The sequence below is a fragment of the Heptranchias perlo genome, unplaced genomic scaffold (assembly GCF_035084215.1).
Source record: "Heptranchias perlo isolate sHepPer1 unplaced genomic scaffold, sHepPer1.hap1 HAP1_SCAFFOLD_180, whole genome shotgun sequence".
Classification (NCBI taxonomy): Eukaryota; Metazoa; Chordata; class Chondrichthyes; order Hexanchiformes; family Hexanchidae; genus Heptranchias; species Heptranchias perlo.
The window spans coordinates 714,006-731,320 of NW_027139077.1; the positions used below are offsets into that span (position 1 = coordinate 714,006).

Genomic DNA, 17,315 nt, shown 5'->3' on the forward strand with positions numbered 1-17,315 from the left:
ATTTTAAAATCGAGGCGTTGCCAATGTAGGTCAGCGAGCACGGGGGTGATGGGAGAACGGGACTTGGTGCGAGTTAGGATACGGGCAGCAGAGTTAGCCTCAGACTGTGGCCGGGGAGAGGGATGGAGTCGGTGTCTGGGGAACGGAGTTTGAGGCGGGGACTGAAGACAATGGCTTCGGTCTTCCCAATATTTAATTGGAGGAAATTTGTGCTCCTCCAGTACTGGCTGTTGGAAAAGCAGCGTGACAAATCAGAGAGAGTGGAGGGGTCGAGAGAGGTGGGGGTGAGGTAGAGCTGGGTGTCGTCAGTGTACATGTGGAACCTGACGTTGTGTTTTCAGATGATGTCACCGGGGGGCAGCCTGTAGATGAGAAATTCTACACTCAGCATCTGGGAGACTCACTCGAGCTTTTAGTCCAGGAGAATCTTCAGACACTAATTAGAGAACAGGAACAGGAAAATGTTTACGCTGAGGTTAATTTGCCTCCAAGGAACTGTCTGGGTTTCTGCTTAGTTCAGCAAAAAGTGCCGAGAACAGCAAATGTGCTGAATGTGTGAGGACCAATCTGCAGATTTTGAAGCTTCACCTTCCCAGTGAGTTAAACAGCGGCCCGATGCTGTTAGCACAGAATCCCCGAGACCAGCGATCTCACACTTTACAACACAGAAACCCTCACAACACACTGGGCCTTTCCACATCGTATTTACTAAAGGGAAATCTTCATCACACTCACTGTTAATGTCAGGGATGCGATTGTGTCCTTTAGAACATTAAAATATATATTTCACAAGGAGGTGATCCCAGACCGACCTTCCCCAGAAACTGTAAACTCCCATCACAGCGACTAAACCCTCTTCAATGTGATAATGACCAAATAATCTGTTTCATGATGTTGGTTGGTGGATAAACATTGGTCAGGACACCGGGGAGAACTCCCCCGCTCTTCTTTGAAATAATGGCTGTGGGATAAGAACATAAGAACATAACATAAGAAATAGGAGCAGGAGTAGGCCAATCGGCCCCTCGAGCCTGCTCCGCCATTTAATAAGATCATGGCTGATCTGATCCTAACCTCAAATCTAAATTCATGTCCAATTTCCTGCCCGCTCCCCGTAACCCCTAATTCCCTTCACTTCTTGGAAACTGTCTATTTCTGCTTTGAATTTGTTCAATGATGTACCTTCCACAGCTTCCTGGGGCAGCAAATTCCACAGACCCACCACCCTCTGAGTGAAGAAGTTTCTCCTCATCTCAGTTTTGAAAGAGCAGCCCCTTATTCTAAGATTATGCCCCCTAGTTCTAGTTTCACCCATCCTTGGGAACATCCTTACCGCATCCACCCGATCAAGCCCCTTCACAATCTTATATGTTTCAATAAGATCGCCTCTCATTCTTCTGAACTCCAATGAGTAGAGTCCCAATCGACTCAACCTCTCCTCATCCCCGGGATTAACCGAGTGAACCTTCTTTGTACTGCCTCGAGAGCAAGTATGTCTTTTCTTAAGTATGGACACCAAAACTGTATGCAGTATTCCAGGTGCGGTCTCACCAATACCTTATATAACTGCAGCAATACCTCCCTGTTTTTATATTCTATCCCCCTAGCGATAAACGCCAACATTCCGTTGGCCTTCTTGATCAGCTGCTGCACCTGCATACTAACCTTTTGATTTTCTTGCACTTGGACCCCCAGATCCCTTTGTACTGCAGTACTTTCCAGTCTCTTGCCATCAAGAAAATAACTTGCTCTCTGGTTTTTCCTGCCAAAGTGCATAACCTCACATTTTCCAATATTGTATTGCATCTGCCAAATCTCCGCCCACTCACCCAGCCTGTCAAAATCCCCCTGCAGGTTTTTTATGTCCTCCTCACTCTCTACTTTCCCTCCCATCTTTGTATCATCTGCAAACTTCGATATGTTGCACTCGGTCCCCTCCTCCAAATCGTTAATATAGATTGTAAAGAGTTGGGGACCCAGCACCGACCCCTGCGGAACACCACTGGCTACTGGTTGCCAGTCCGAGAATGAACCATTTATCCCAACTCTCTGCTTCCTGTTAGATAACCAATCCTCCACCCATGCCAGAATATTACCCCCAATCCAGTGATTCTTTATCTTGAGCAATAATCTTTTATGTGGCACCTTGTCGAATGCCTTCTGGAAGTCTAAATACACTACGTCCACTGGTTCCCCTTTATCCACCCTGTACATTATGTCCTCAAAGAACTCAAGCAGATTTGTCAGACATGACTTCCCCTTCGTAAAGCCATGCTGACTTTGTCCTATTAAATTATGTTTGTCCAAATGTTCTGCTACTGTCTCCTTAATAATAGACTCCAAAATTTTACCCACCACAGATGTTAGGCTAACTGGTCTATAATTTCCAGCCTTCTGCCTACTACCTTTTTAAATAAGGGTGTTACATTTTCAGTTTTCCAATCTGCCGGGACCTTTGCCGAGTCCAGAGAATTTTGGAAAATTATTACCAAAGCATCCACAATCCCCACTGCCACTTCCCTCAAGACCCGAGGATCTTTTACCCCCACCTCGGGTTAACATCTCTTCCAAAAGACAGCATCTCCGACAGTGCAGCACTCCCTCAGTAATAACCATCCGACAGTGCAGCACTCCCTCAGTAATGACCATAATACTGACACCGGGGAGTGCCGGCCTGGATTATTTGCTCAAGTCTCTGGAGCGGGGCTTGAACTTATGACCTTCTGACTCAGAGGCGAGATCTCAATATCACATTGCTGTTTGTGGGATCTTGCTGTGCGTAAATTGGCTGCTGTGTTTCCTACATTACAACAGTGACTACACTTCAAATTTACTTAATTGGCTGTAAAGCACTTTGGGACGTCCTGAGGTGGCGAAAGGCTCTGTAGAAATGGGAGTTCTTTCTCTTTTTAGGGTTGACCCATGTTCCTGGTCTCTGCTGCTCCAGTCAGTGGGAATTGCCCTGTGCTGGGAATTGCCCTGTGCTGGGAATTGCCCTGTGCTGGGAATTGCCCTGTGCTGGGAATTGCCCTGTGCTGGGAATTGCCCTGTGCTGGGAATTGCCCTGTGCTGGGAATTGCTCTGTGCTGGGAATTTCCCTGTGCTGGGAATTGCCCTGTGCTGGGAACTGCCCTGTGCTGGGAACTGCCCTGTGCTGGGAACTGCCCTGTGCTGGAAACAGTCCTGTGCTGGAAATAGTCCTGTGCTGGGAACTGCCCCGTGCTGGGAACTGCCCCGTGCTGGGAATCACTCTGTACTGGGTTTGTCGTCCTGTGCAGTTCGGGCCTGAGATCTTGTCACTGGGTCCAGTTTGGGGAAAGGGGAGACTGTGTGAGGGGATCACAGGCTGCCCATGTTCTGCAGGAAGGGGTTTGCATCAGTTTAAAATTCTGCAATGACCTTGAACTGGGATCCAGGACCTTCCTGTGATGGAGACACCAGGAACCTAAGCTGGTAAAGGGAGAGCTGAGCCCCGGAGCAGAGAGTCCGGTGTGTAACGGAGCTGCTCGGGGTCATTTTAAACCAGCTTGTCCCCTTGTTTTTTTGCCAGGTGTAAGTGCAATCTTCACGCCAACAACTGTGTCCTGGAGAAGGGGAAGCTGAGTTGCGAGTGTGAGCACAACACGACGGGGCCGGACTGCGGGAGATGCAAGAAAGGCTTTCAAGGCCGGCCGTGGAGAGCCGGCTCGTACCTCCCGATCCCCAAAGGGACGGCCAATATCTGTGAGTAACGAGGGCTTCTCCGGCCCCGCCTGATACCGGCGGCACCTTGGGTTTCGGTTCAGATTTCATTCTAATTCCAACTCCCGGCAATGCACCGATTCCAAAATAGAAGCAAATGGATGTTTGTGAATGAATTAATGTGTAAACAGAGACTCAGAGCGGGAGATTGGACAGAGACAGAGAACAGGAATAAGGACTGACTCCAGGGGGAGGGAACCACGAGGGGGAGGAGAAGGGGGTCCGGAGGGGGCGATACTCAGTCCCCAGGGTGTGAATTTCCCCCCCAGCCCCTTTCTCTGTCGATCCCCGGGGTGTGAATTTCCCCCCCGGCCCCTTTCACTGTCGATCCCCGGGGTGTGAATTTCCCCCCCGGCCCCTTTCACTGTCGATCCCCGGGGTGTGAATTTCCCCTCCGGCCCCTTTCTCTGTCGATCCCCATGGTGTGAATTTCCCCCCCGGCCCCTTTCACTGTCGATCCCCAGGGTGTGAATTTCCCCCCTGGCCCCTTTCTCTGTCGATCCCCGAGGGTGTGAATTTCCCCCGCGGCCCCTTTCTCTGTCGATCCCCAGGGTGTGAATTTCCCCCGCGGCCCCTTTCTCTGTCGATCCCCGAGGGTGTGAATTTCCCCCGCGGCCCCTTTCTCTGTCGATCCCCAGGGTGTGAATTTCCCCCGCGGCCCCTTTCTCTGTCGATCCCCGAGGGTGTGAATTTCCCCCGCGGCCCCTTTCTCTGTCGATCCCCAGGGTGTGAATTTCCCCTGCGGCCCCTTTCTCTGTCGATCCCCAGGGTGTGAATTTCCCCCGCGGCCCCTTTCTCTGTCGATCCCCAGGGTGTGAATTTCCCCCCCGGCCCCTTTCTCTGTCGATCCCCGATTCCAGGAGCCGGTTGAACGGAGGCGGCGATGGCGGCCCCATCGAGAGCCCAGGCCGCACTGCACTCTGCGAGATTGAGTCCCATGATCCTGTGACCCCGGGGGCCGTGTGAACCCGTGACCCCGGGGGCCGTGTGAACCCGTGACCCCGGGGGCCGTGTGACCCCGTGACCCCGGGGGCCGTGTGACCCCGTGACCCCAGGGGGCCGTGTGACCCCGGGGGCCGTGTGACCCAGTGACCCCAGGGGCCGTGTGTTGGCCGCTGATTCTCAGTATCCGGGGGGGAGGGGCGGAGCATCAATTCCTCAAGGTGGGGCTCAGTCTGTGATTGTGACTCCTGGATTATCCCCAAACCCCCTCCCCAACCGACAACCCCTCCCCCCCAAACCCCCTCCCCCCAAACCCCCTCCCCAACCGACAACCCCTCCCCCCCAAACCCCCTCCCTAACCAACAACCCCTCCCCCCAAACCCCCTCCCCACCCGACAACCCCTCCCCCGCAAACCCCCTCCCCAACCGACAACCCCTCCCCCAAGCCCCCTCCCCAACTGACAACCCCTCCCCCCAAACCCCCTCCCCAACCGACAACCCCTCCCCCCCAAACCCCCTCCCCAACCGACAACCCCTCCCCCCAAACCCCCTCCCCAACCGACAACCCCCTCCCCAACCTACAACCCCTCCCCCCAAACCCCCCTCCCCAACCTACAACCCCTCCCCCCAAACCCCCTCCCAAACCGACAATCCGTCCCCCCCAAACCCCCTCCCAAACCGACAATCCGTCCCCCCCAAACCCCCTCCCCAACCGACAACCCCTCCCCCCAAACCCCCTCCCCAGCTGACAACCCCTCCCCCCCCAAACCCCTTCCCCAACCGACAACCCCTCCCCCCAAACCCCCTCCCCAACCGACAATCCCAACCCCTCAAACCATCTCCCTAACCGACAACCCCTCCCCCAACCCACCCTTCTTCCTCCCCCAACCCATCCAATCCCCCTCCCATTTCTCTCCTCTCCCCTCCCCTCCTCTTCCAATCTCCAATCCACCTCCATTCCCCCCTCCCTCTTCACCCCACCTCCTCCCCGTCTCCCCTCCTCCCCCTCTCTCCTTTGCATTCCCCTCTCCTTTCCCCTCCCTCTCAAATCTCTACTCCACCTCCAATACCCCTCCCCCTCCCCCTCCCTTCACTCTGAAGAAGTCTCCTTTCACTGTAATGTGTTTACGTTGTGTTCTGACACATTGTTCCACTAAAATACTTTATAATCCGTGTTCGACACAAACACCTGAACTCAGGCCCTGATTTTTGTTTCCGTTTCCCTCTCCAGGCCTCCCGAACACCGTCACCAGTGACCGTAAGTAGGACCTACGCTCTCTGACCTGTGACCTGCTGACCCAGAGCCCATTTCTGTATCTGGAGCGAACCTTCCCCTCGACCCCCACCTCTTGTCTCACTGACCGTGGAACAGGTGTAGGTGTGAACAGGGAGTGAGTGTGGAACAGGTGTAGGTGTGAACAGGGACTGAGTGTGGAACAGGTGTAGGTGTGAACAGGGACTGAGTGTGGAACAGGTGTAGGTGTGAACAGGGAGTGAGTGTGGAACAGGTGTAGGTGTGAACAGGGACTAAGTGTGGAACAGGTGTAGGTGTGAACAGGGACGAAGTGTGGAACAGGTGTAGGTGTGAACAGGGACGAAGTGTGGAACAGGTGTAGGTGTGAACAGGGACGAAGTGTGGAACAGGTGTAGGTGTGAACAGGGATGAAGTGTGGAACAGGTGTAGGTGTGAACAGGGAGTGAGTGTGGAACAGGTGTAGGTGTGAACAGGGACTAAGTGTGGAACAGGTGTAGGTGTGAACAGGGAGTGAGTGTGGAACAGGTGTAGGTGGGAACAGGGACTGAGTGTGGAACAGGTGTAGGTGTGAACAGGGACTGAGTGTGGAACAGGTGTAGGTGGGAACAGGGACTGAGTGTGGAACAGGTGTAGGTGTGAACAGGGAGTGAGTGTGGAACAGGTGTAGGTGTGAACAGGGAGTGAGTGTGGAACAGGTGTAGGTGTGAACAGGGACTGAGTGTGGAACAGGTGTAGGTGAACAGGGACTGAGTGTGGACCAGGTGTCGGTGTGAACAGGGACTGAGTGTGGAACAGGTGTAGGTGTGAACAGGGACTGAGTGTGGAACAGGTGTAGGTGTGAACAGGGACTGAGTGTGGAACAGGTGTAGGTGTGAACAGGGACTGAGTGTGGAACAGGTGTAGGTGTGAACAGGGACTGAGTGTGGAACAGGTGTAGGTGTGAACAGGGAGTGAGTGTGGAACAGGTGTAGGTGTGAACAGGGACTAAGTGTGGAACAGGTGTAGGTGTGAACAGGGACGAAGTGTGGAACAGGTGTAGGTGTGAACAGGGACGAAGTGTGGAACAGGTGCAGGTGTGAACAGGGACGAAGTGTGGAACAGGTGTAGGTGTGAACAGGGATGAAGTGTGGAACAGGTGTAGGTGTGAACAGGGAGTGAGTGTGGAACAGGTGTAGGTGTGAACAGGGACTAAGTGTGGAACAGGTGTAGGTGGGAACAGGGACTGAGTGTGGAACAGGTGTAGGTGTGAACAGGGACTGAGTGTGGAACAGGTGTAGGTGGGAACAGGGACTGAGTGTGGAACAGGTGTAGGTGTGAACAGGGACTGAGTGTGGAACAGGTGTAGGTGTGAACAGGGAGTGAGTGTGGAACAGGTGTAGGTGTGAACAGGGACTGAGTGTGGAACAGGTGTAGGTGAACAGGGACTGAGTGTGGACCAGGTGTCGGTGTGAACAGGGACTGAGTGTGGAACAGGTGTAGGTGTGAACAGGGACTGAGTGTGGAACAGGTGTAGGTGTGAACAGGGACTGAGTGTGGAACAGGTGTCGGTGTGAACAGGGAGTGAGTGTGGAACAGGTGTCGGTGTGAACAGGGACTGAGTGTGGAACAGGTGTCGGTGGGAACAGGGACTGAGTGTGGAACAGGTGTAGGTGTGAACAGGGACTGAGTGTGGAACAGGTGTAGGTGTGAACAGGGACTGAGTGTATTTGTGGAAAGCTGTCTGGTTCCTGATACCGAGATCAATCGGGACCTGTTGTAATCCCGTTCTCCCAGATACAGAAATGGGAACTGGACGAGTGTCTCTCGGCCTCAATCTCTTCACCTTCGTTTCCCGTATTTTGCATGAACTCGTTCCCGTTTATTTAACCCTTCGCATGCTGTCCATGTCATTCCAAACCATCGGCTGCATTGAGCACCCAAACCAACACCCATACTGACCGGGAGCAGAGTGTCCATAACTCCCTGTACTGACCGGGAGCAGAGAGTCCATAACTCCCTGTACTGACCGGGAGAGAGTGTCCATAACTCCCCGTACTGACCGGGAGCAGAGTGTCCATAACTCCCCGTACTGACCGGGACAGAGTGTCCATAACTCCCCGTACTGACCGGGAGCAGAGTGTCCATAACTCCCCGTACTGACCGGGACAGAGTGTCCATAACTCCCCGTACTGACCGGGACAGAGTGTCCATAACTCCCCGTACTGACCGGGACAGAGTGTCCATAACTCCCCGTACTGACCGGGACAGAGTGTCCATAACTCCCCGTACTGACCGGGACAGAGTGTCCATAACTCCCCGTACTGACCGGGACAGAGTGTCCATAACTCCCCGTACTGACCGGGACAGAGTGTCCATAACTCCCCGTACTGACCGGGACAGAGTGTCCATAACTCCCCGTACTGACCGGGACAGAGTGTCCATAACTCCCCGTACTGACCGGGACAGAGTGTCCAGAACTCCCCGTACTGACCGGGAGAGAGTGTCCAGAACTCCCCGTACTGACCGGGACAGAGTGTCCATAACTCCCCGTACTGACCGGGACAGAGTGTCCATAACTCCCCGTACTGACCGGGAGCAGAGTGTCCATAACTCCCCGTACTGACCGGGACAGAGTGTCCATAACTCCCCGTACTGACCGGGACAGAGTGTCCGTATCACAGTCCGATACTGGACAGGAACATGTGCGATGCTGGGACTGGGACTGGGACTGGGACACCCTGGGTTCTATGAAACGTTACACTTTGGACCCAAACCTGCCCCTTTCCTGCCCAGGTACAGCCAGAACCAACATGTAGAAACAGACCATCAAAACCTTCATCACTGGCACAAACTTAACTAAAGATAAACTCGTTCTAATGTCTTCAATGATTATCTATTTTGTCCTTAATGACTGAAAGTGGTTGTTACTGGATTCAGTCTCGCTGAATAATAACAGGGAGACTCAGTCAGATACTGGATTACACAGTTTGTCTTTCAAACACTCAACCTACTCGAATTACTGAAATCCCATAATAACAGCCTGTCACCGGCCTCCCCCCATTAAATCATCGGCTCCACAGACCAGATTCCAGCTAATTAGCGTTCGCTCGGCTTCGAGCTCCAACCACTACACCCCTCCCGATCTCTGTCACCTCCTCCAGCTCTACAACCCTCTGAGATCTCTGCGCTCCTCCAATTCTGGCCTCTTGTACATCCCCGATTTCCTTCGCTCCACCATTGGCGTCCGTGCCTTCAGCTGCCGAGGCCCTAAGCTCTGGAATTCCCTCCCTAAATCTCTCCGCCTCTCCACCTCTCTTTCCTCCTTTATAATGTCCCTTAAAACCCACTTCTTTGATGAAACTTTTGGTGACCTGTCCTAATATCTCCTTATGTGGCTTGGTGTTAAATTCTGTTTGATAATCGCTCCTGTGAAGGGCCTTGGGACGTTTTACTACGTTAAAGGCGCTATATAAATGCAGGTTGTTGTTATTATCTGTGGGCGAGGGTCAGAAACTGTGACCGTTTGTTCAGATTGAATAAAATCATCAGCAAAAAATATATTTTCAACTGAGCAACTTGACCCCTGCAAGAAGGAGTTTATTTTTATTGAAGTTTGTGAGACTCAGTTCGGAGACACAGTCAGTCGTGGGGATGGGAGCAGGAAGTTACAAAGGGACATGGACAGACTGAGTGAGTGGGCAAAACTGAGGCAGATGGAGTTCAACGTGGACAAGATATATTGGCCCTGGAGGGGGTTCAGCGCAGATTCACCAGAATGATACCAGGGCTAAAAGGGTTAAATTAAGAGGACAGGTTACATAAACCAGGCTTGTATTCCCTGAGTTTAGAAGATTGAGGGTTGATCTGATCAAGGTGTTTGAAATGATTCAACGATGTGCTCGGGTCGATAGAGAGAAACTATTTCCTCTGGTGGGAGAGTCCAGAACAAGGGGGAATAATCTTAAAATTAGAGCTCGGCCGTTCAGGGGTGATGTCAGGAAGCATTTCTTCACACAAAGGGGAGTGGAAATCTGGAACTCTCTCCCCCAAAAGGCTGTGGATGCTTGGGGTCAATTGGAGCTTTCAAGACTGAGATCGATAGATTTTTGTTGGGTGAGGGTATCGAGGGATACGGAGCAAAGGAGGGTAAATGGAGTTGAGGTACAGATCAGCCATGACCTTATATGAACAGCAGAACAGGCTCAAGGGGCTGAATGGCCTCCTCCTGTTCCTGTGTAACAGGCTCGAAGGGCTGAATGGCCTCCTCCTGTTCCTGTGTAACAGGCTCGAGGGGCTGAATGGCCTCCTCCTGTTCCTGTGTAACAGGCTCGAGGGGCTGAATGGCCTCCTCCTGTTCCTGTGTAACAGGCTCGAGGGGCTGAATGGCCTCCTCCTGTTCCAATATCCTGTGGATAGTGAGGTTTCACTGCTGACATCATCTTTAAAAAAATCTATCAGCTGAAAAGTTACTTCTGGCAGGAAATCATTACAAACATCTGTCTGACCCCAGCAGATTGAAATCATTACAAATATCTGTCTGACCCCAGCAGATTGAAATCATTACAAACATCCGTCTGACCCCAGCAGATTGAAATCATTACAAACATCTGTCTGACCCCAGCAGATTGAAATCATTACAAACATCTGTCTGACCCCAGCAGATTGAAATCATTACAAACATCTGTCTGACCCCAGCAGATTGAAATCATTACAACCATCTGTCTGACCCCAGCAGATTGAAATCATTACAACCATCTGTCTGACCCCAGCAGATTGAAATCATTACAAACATCTGTTGAACCCAGCAGATTGAAATCATTACAAACATCTGTCTGACCCCAGCAGATTGAAATCATTACAACCATCTGTCTGACCCCAGCAGATTGAAATCATTACAAACATCTGTCTCACCCCAGCAGATTGAAATCATTACAAACATCTGTCTGAAAGCAGCAGATTGAAATCTGTGACAATTTTCAGAAATATTTGTTGGGTTTTGATGGAAGTGTCTGGTTGCTTGTCTCTCGGACCCACTTGCTGTCCCGTGCAGTCTCGAGTCGATGTGTTTGTGCGCACAGTACAGATGTTCTGTTCAGACCACGCGTTGTTCTCCATCTGGGAGTAATAATTGCTGACGCAGCTCATCCAAAGCAAGGTCAGACACGGCCAAGTATCTCATCACTAGGGGTCACTAACACAAAGCAAGGTCAGACACGGCCAAGTATCTCATCACTAGAGGTCAGTAACACAAAGCAAGGTCAGACACGGCCAAGTATCTCATCACTGGAGGTCAGTAACACAAAGCAAGGTCAGACACGGCCAAGTATCTCATCACTGGAGGTCACTAACACAAAGCAAGGTCAGACACGGCCAAGTATCTCATCACTGGAGGTCACTAACACAAAGCAAGGTCAGACACGGCCAAGTATCTCATCACTGGAGGTCACTAACACAAAGCAAAGGAGGAGCTCTCAAACAATGCGACTGGCTTACAGCAGAAAGATGAAGAAAGACTTGCATTTATATCGCGCCTTTCACAATCTCAAGACATGCCAATGTGCTTTACAACCAAAGAAGTACTTTTGAAGTGTGGTCACTGTTGTAATGTAGGAAACGCGGCAGCCAATTTGCGCACAGCAAGATCCCACAAACAGCAATAAATAAAGAGCAGATAATTTCTTTTTAGTGACGTTGAATTGAGGGGTAAATATTGGCCAGGACAACGGTGAGAACTACCTTGCTCTTCGAAATACTGCCATGAGATCTTTTACGTCCACCTGAGAGGGTGGACGGGGCCTCGGTTTAATGTTTCATCCGAAAGACAGGACTTCCGACAATGCAGCACTCCCTCATGACTGCCCCTCCGACAGTACAACACTCCTTCATTACTGCCCCTCCGACAATACAGCACTGCCTTCATTACTGCCCCCTCTCATTACTGACCCTCCGATAGTGCAGCACTCCCTCATTACTGCCCCTCCCACAGTACAGCACTCCCTCATGACTGACCCTTCGACAGTACAGCACTCCCTCATTACTGACCCTCCGACAGTACAGCACTCCTTCATTACTGACCCTCCGACAGTACAGCACTCCCTCATTACTGACCCTCCGACAGTACAGCACTCCCTCATTGCTGCCCCTCCGACAGTACAGCACTCCCTCATTACTGCCCCTCCGACAGTACAGCACTCCCTCATTGCTGCCCCTCCGACAGTACAGCACTCCCTCATTACTGACCCTCCGACAGTGCAGCACTCCCTCATTACTGACCCTCCGACAGTACTACCTCATTACTGACCCTCTGACAGTGCAGCACTCCCTCAGTACTGACCCTCTGACAGTACAGCACTCCCTCATTACTGACCCTCCGACAGTGCAGCACTCCCTCATTACTGCCCCTCCGACAGTACAGCACTCCCTCATTACTGCCCCTCCGACAGTGCAGCACTCCCTCATTACTGACCCTCCGACAGTACAGCACTCCCTCATTACTGCCCCTCCGACAGTACAGCACTCCGAGTGTTGGCCTGGATTTTGGGCTCAAGTCTCTGGAGTGGGGCTTGACCCAATGACCTTCTGACTCCGCGGTGAGAGTGCTGCCCACTGAGCCACACCACCGGACTCTATAAACCCTGGAACGTTCCCATCCATCGCCATCTGCCTGATTCAATGTGACCGTATCGAGCCAGGAGTCTGATGTTCTCCCCTCACTGCTAAAAGTCTCAGTGTTTCCCCCCCCTCCCATTCCAGACATTTCCTCTCCGCCTCTCATTCCTGCAGCATGTGACCCGCTCGCAGTTTACGACCCGTCTACGTCCTGTCTACGTCCCGTCTACACTTTCGGTCTTTTCCTTGCAAGACTGTGAATGTTTCGGCCACTCGAACCGGTGCAGTTACATCGAGCTGCTCACCACCACCATTTGCGTGAGCTGTAAGCACAACACGAGAGGCCGACACTGCCAGTTGTGCCGACTGGGCTATCACCGAAACCCGTCAGCAGAGCTGGACCATCACAACGTTTGCCTCGGTCAGTTCCTGTTACAATCTCCGCTCTCGCCTCCTTCCTTCACCCTTCAGATTTCAGCCCAAAACAAGATAAAGAAACAAAAAGGAACCTTCGATAGGGCTGAGCAAAAGGAATCAGCTCCCCTTTCCCCAGAGATCAGACCCGGTCCGACCTTTCCCCAGAGATCAGACCCGGTCCGACCTTTCCCCAGAGATCAGACCCGGTCCGGCCTTTCCCCAGAGATCAGACCCGGTCCGACCTTTCCCCAGAGATCAGACCCGGTCCGACCTTTCCCCGGGGATCAGACCCGGTCCGACCTTTGCCCAGAGATCAGACCCGGTCCGACCTTTCCCCGGAGATCAGACCCGGTCCGACCTTTCCCCAGAGATCAGACCCGGTCCGACCTTTCCCCAGAGATCAGACCCGGTCCGACCTTTCCCCGGAGATCAGACCCGGTCCGACCTTTCCCCGGAGATCAGACCCGGTCCGACCTTTCCCCAGGGATCAGACCCGGTCCGACCTTTCCCCGGAGATCAGACCCGGTCCGACCTTTCCCCAGAGATCAGACCCGGTCCGACCTTTCCCCAGAGATCAGACCCGGTCCGACCTTTCCCCGGAGATCAGACCCGGTCCGACCTTTCCCCAGAGATCAGACCCGGTCCGACCTTTCCCCAGAGATCAGACCCGGTCCGACCTTTCCCCGGAGATCAGACCCGGTCCGACCTTTCCCCAGAGATCAGACCCGGTCCGACCTTTCCCCGGAGATCAGACCCGGTCCGACCTATCCCCGGAGATCAGACCCGGTCCGACCTTTCCCCGGAGATCAGACCCGGTCCGACCTTTCCCCAGAGATCAGACCCGGTCCGACCTTTCCCCGGAGATCAGACCCGGTCCGACCTTTCCCCGGAGATCAGACCCGGTCCGACCTTTCCCCGGAGATCAGACCCGGTCCGACCTTTCCCCAGAGATCAGACCCGGTCCGACCTTTCCCTAGCGATGCGGCCTGGCCCTGAGGAAAATTGAAAGCCCTGTGTTGTGACGATATAATCATTGCTTCCCTGTCTCCATTGTTTTTCTGGAATTTGTATGTTGTTTGTACTCTCGGCAAACGAACATCCTTCATCATAGCAGCATCACTCGCCTCTGCTCAATGTTACCCTCCCCCCATTGTCCAACATCAATGTTCTCTCTCCATTTCCTCATCTCCTTCCCATTCTCCACACATAGAATTACAGAGAATGTACAGCACAGAAACAGGCCATTCGGCCCAACTGGTCTATGTCGGTATTTATGCTCCACATGAGCCTCCTCCCTCCCTACTTCATCTCATCCTATCAGCATATCCTTCTATTCCTTTCTCCCTCATGTGTTTATCTTGCTTCCCCTTGATGCTATTCGCCTCAACTACTCCTTGTGGGAGCGAGTTCCACATTCTCACCACTCTCTGGGTCAAGAAGTTTCTCCTGAATTCCCTATTGGATTATTAATGACAGTCTTATATTTATGGCCCCTGGTTTTGGTCTCCCCCACAAGTGGAAACATCTTCTCTCCGTCTATCTTATCAAACCCTTTCATAATTTTGAAGACCTCGATCAGGTCACCCCTCAGTCTTCTCTTTTCTTGAGAAAAGAGCCCCAGCCTGTTCAATCTTTCCTGATATTTATAACCTCTCAGTTCTGGTATCACCCTGATGAATTTTTGCACCCTCTCCAGTGTCTCTCTATCCTTTTTATAATATGGAGACCAGAACTGTGCACAGTTCTCCAAGTGTGGTCTAACCAAGGTTCTGTACAAGTTTAACATAACCTCTCTGATTGTGAATTCTCTCCCTCTAATAATGAACCCCGGAGCTTGGTTTGCTTTTTATGGTCTTGTTAACCTGCGTTAATTGTGTGCAGTCGCCCCAAGGAGTGGAACACGGGCCGTGTCCAATCAGTGTGTGGACGATTGACGCTGTTTGTAAACTGTTGGAGACTTGTTTCCCCCCAGAGTCGGCTCGTCCCCTGTCCTGGGCCCGAGTCATTTGTGTCCCTGAGGTTGTGTCGATGGGTTTTATTGGGAACAGCCATGTGCAGTGTGTGTGTTGTCTTGTTTCTGCAGACTGTCAGTGTCACCCCTATGGCTCACTCCATGATCGCTGTAATGAGATGGGATATTGTGACTGTAAGGAGGGGACAGCAGGGCCCAAGTGTGACAAGTGCCTGCCCGGATATTACTGGCACAGGGGCTGCCGAGGTAAGTAACCGTTCCAGCACCAGACCCTCCCTCACTCCGCCTGGCTCCTGTGTGTCAGGGTCAGCAGTGGATCCGAGAGCAGAGATACCAGGGGGGGAAACACAAAGGCTTTTAGACAAGGAGCCCTCCTGGGTTCCCCCATCACCCTGAGAAACAATTAGTGGCACAGCTCCTCGCAAAGGGAGGGACTGGAGTTCAGTGAGGAGCATTTTATAGAATCAGACAGCACACAAGGAGGCCATTCAGCCCATCCAGTCAGTGCTGGCTCTTTGAAAGAGCGATCCAATTAGTCTCACTCCCCTGCTCTTTCCCCATAGCCCTGCAAATTTTTCCTTTTCAAGTATTTATCCAGTTCCCTTTTGAAAGTTATTATTGAATCTGCTTCCAGATCAGAACAACTCGCTGTGTAAAAAAAATTCTCCTCATCTCCCCTCTGGTTCTTTTGCCAATTCCCTTAAGTCTGTGTCCTCTGGTTACCGACCCTCCTGCCACTGGAAACAGTTTCTCCTTATTTACTCGATCAAAACCCTTCATAATTTTGAACACCTCTATTAAATCTCCCCTCAACCTTCTCAGTTCTGAGGAGAACAATCCCAGCTTCTCCAATCTCTCCACATAACTGAAGTCCCTCATCCCTGGTATCATTCGGGTAAATCTCCTCTGCACCCTCTCCAAGGCCTTGACATCCTTCCTAAAGTGTGGTGCCCAGAATTGGACACAATAATTGGGCACAGAATTTAACCCTCAATCTCTCCTTCAGTATTTAACCATCGATTTAGTCCCATTCACCCATCAGCCCTGTGCTCACTGACCGACATTGGCTCCCAGTCCAGCAATGCCTCGATTTTAAGATTCACATCCTCACATTCAAATCCCTCCGTTGCCTCGCCCCTCCCTATCTCTGTAACCTCCTTCAGCCCTACACCCCTCCGAGATCTCTGTGCTCCCCCAATTCTGGCCTCTTGCACTTCCCCCATTTCCTTCGCCCCACCATTGGCGGCCGTGCCTTCAGCTGTCTGGACCCCAAACTCTGGAATTCCCTCCCTAAACCTCTCCGCCTCTCCCCTTCTCTCTCCTCCTTTAAGACGCTCCTTAAAATCCACCTCCTTGACCAAGCTTTTGGTCACCTGTCCTAATGTCGTCTCCTTATGTGGTTCAGTGTTAATTTTGGTCTGATTTACGCTCCTGTGAAGCACCTTGGGCCGTTTTACTACGTTAAAGGCGCTATATAAATGCAAGTAGATGTTGGTGTAAAAGTGAAACACTGGGAGCGGCGACAGTTCAAACAATCTCTGAGGTCAGGAGATTTTCAGTGACCTGACGTTTCTTTTCTCTGACCTCTTGCAGCCGGCGTGTGCGATAACTTGCTGACGCGGTGTCAGAACGGAGGAGTGTGCGAGGACAATGGGAGGTGTCGCTGTCCCGCTCCCTACACCGGGCTCCTGTGTGAGAAAGGCCAGTGTGGGAAGGAAGCAGGAGGGTGTGTCTCCCAATCCCCCCGGGACCCCACCTTACACCGGGTGCTGCTGTCACTCACTGCGCTGCTAACCACCGCTAACGGACGCCCGGCGCTCTGACCCGCTTCCAGCGACACGGACGCTCACGGGAAGGTGCAAAGAGCGGAGGAGAATCCAGCGTTTACTGCGTCCCCGTTAAACACGGTCCCCGCCCTCCAGCCCGGGAAAGGCAAACTGTAACCCAGGCCTGAGCCCACCCACCCACCCACCGAGCCCGACTGTATCTCCGAGCCCTGAAGGAATGGGCAGTCAGTGGGGACTGTACTTTCAGACCCCCCGCCGGAGGGAGGGAGGGAGGGAGGGAGGGAGGCAGCTGCTAATATTCATTCTCCAATCGCCAGCCTGGCCTCGGATGGCCAGCTTTGGGAAAGAAGAAAGAAAGAAAGACTTGCATTTATATAGCGCCTTTCACCACCTCAGGACGTCCCAAAGAGCTTTACAGCCAATGAAGTACTTTTGAAGTGTCGTCACTGTTGGAATGTAGGAAACACGGCAGAAAATTTGTGGAGCTCAGAGGAGGCCATTCCCCGCTCTGGTGCAGCCCTCGCTCACTCGCCCCTCACTCACTCCCTCACACTCTTATTCACTCCTCACTCACTCCTTCCCTCCACTCACTCACTCCACATTACCTCCCTCC

General features: G+C 52.4%; 1 protein-coding gene across 1 annotated transcript in view; it reads left to right on the forward strand.

The window, feature by feature from the left end:
• Positions 1 to 16,738, forward strand: part of LOC137309796 (netrin-G1-like) — a 43,162-nt gene extending 26,424 nt beyond the window's left edge. Inside the window, exons 3-5 of the mRNA XM_067977829.1 lie at positions 3,551 to 3,723; positions 5,915 to 5,941; positions 16,509 to 16,738. Coding sequence (XP_067833930.1) covers positions 3,551 to 3,723; positions 5,915 to 5,941; positions 16,509 to 16,738 — 430 coding nt within the window. The remainder of the gene's footprint in view (positions 1 to 3,550; positions 3,724 to 5,914; positions 5,942 to 16,508) is intronic.
• The last annotated feature ends 577 nt before the right edge of the window (positions 16,739 to 17,315 follow it).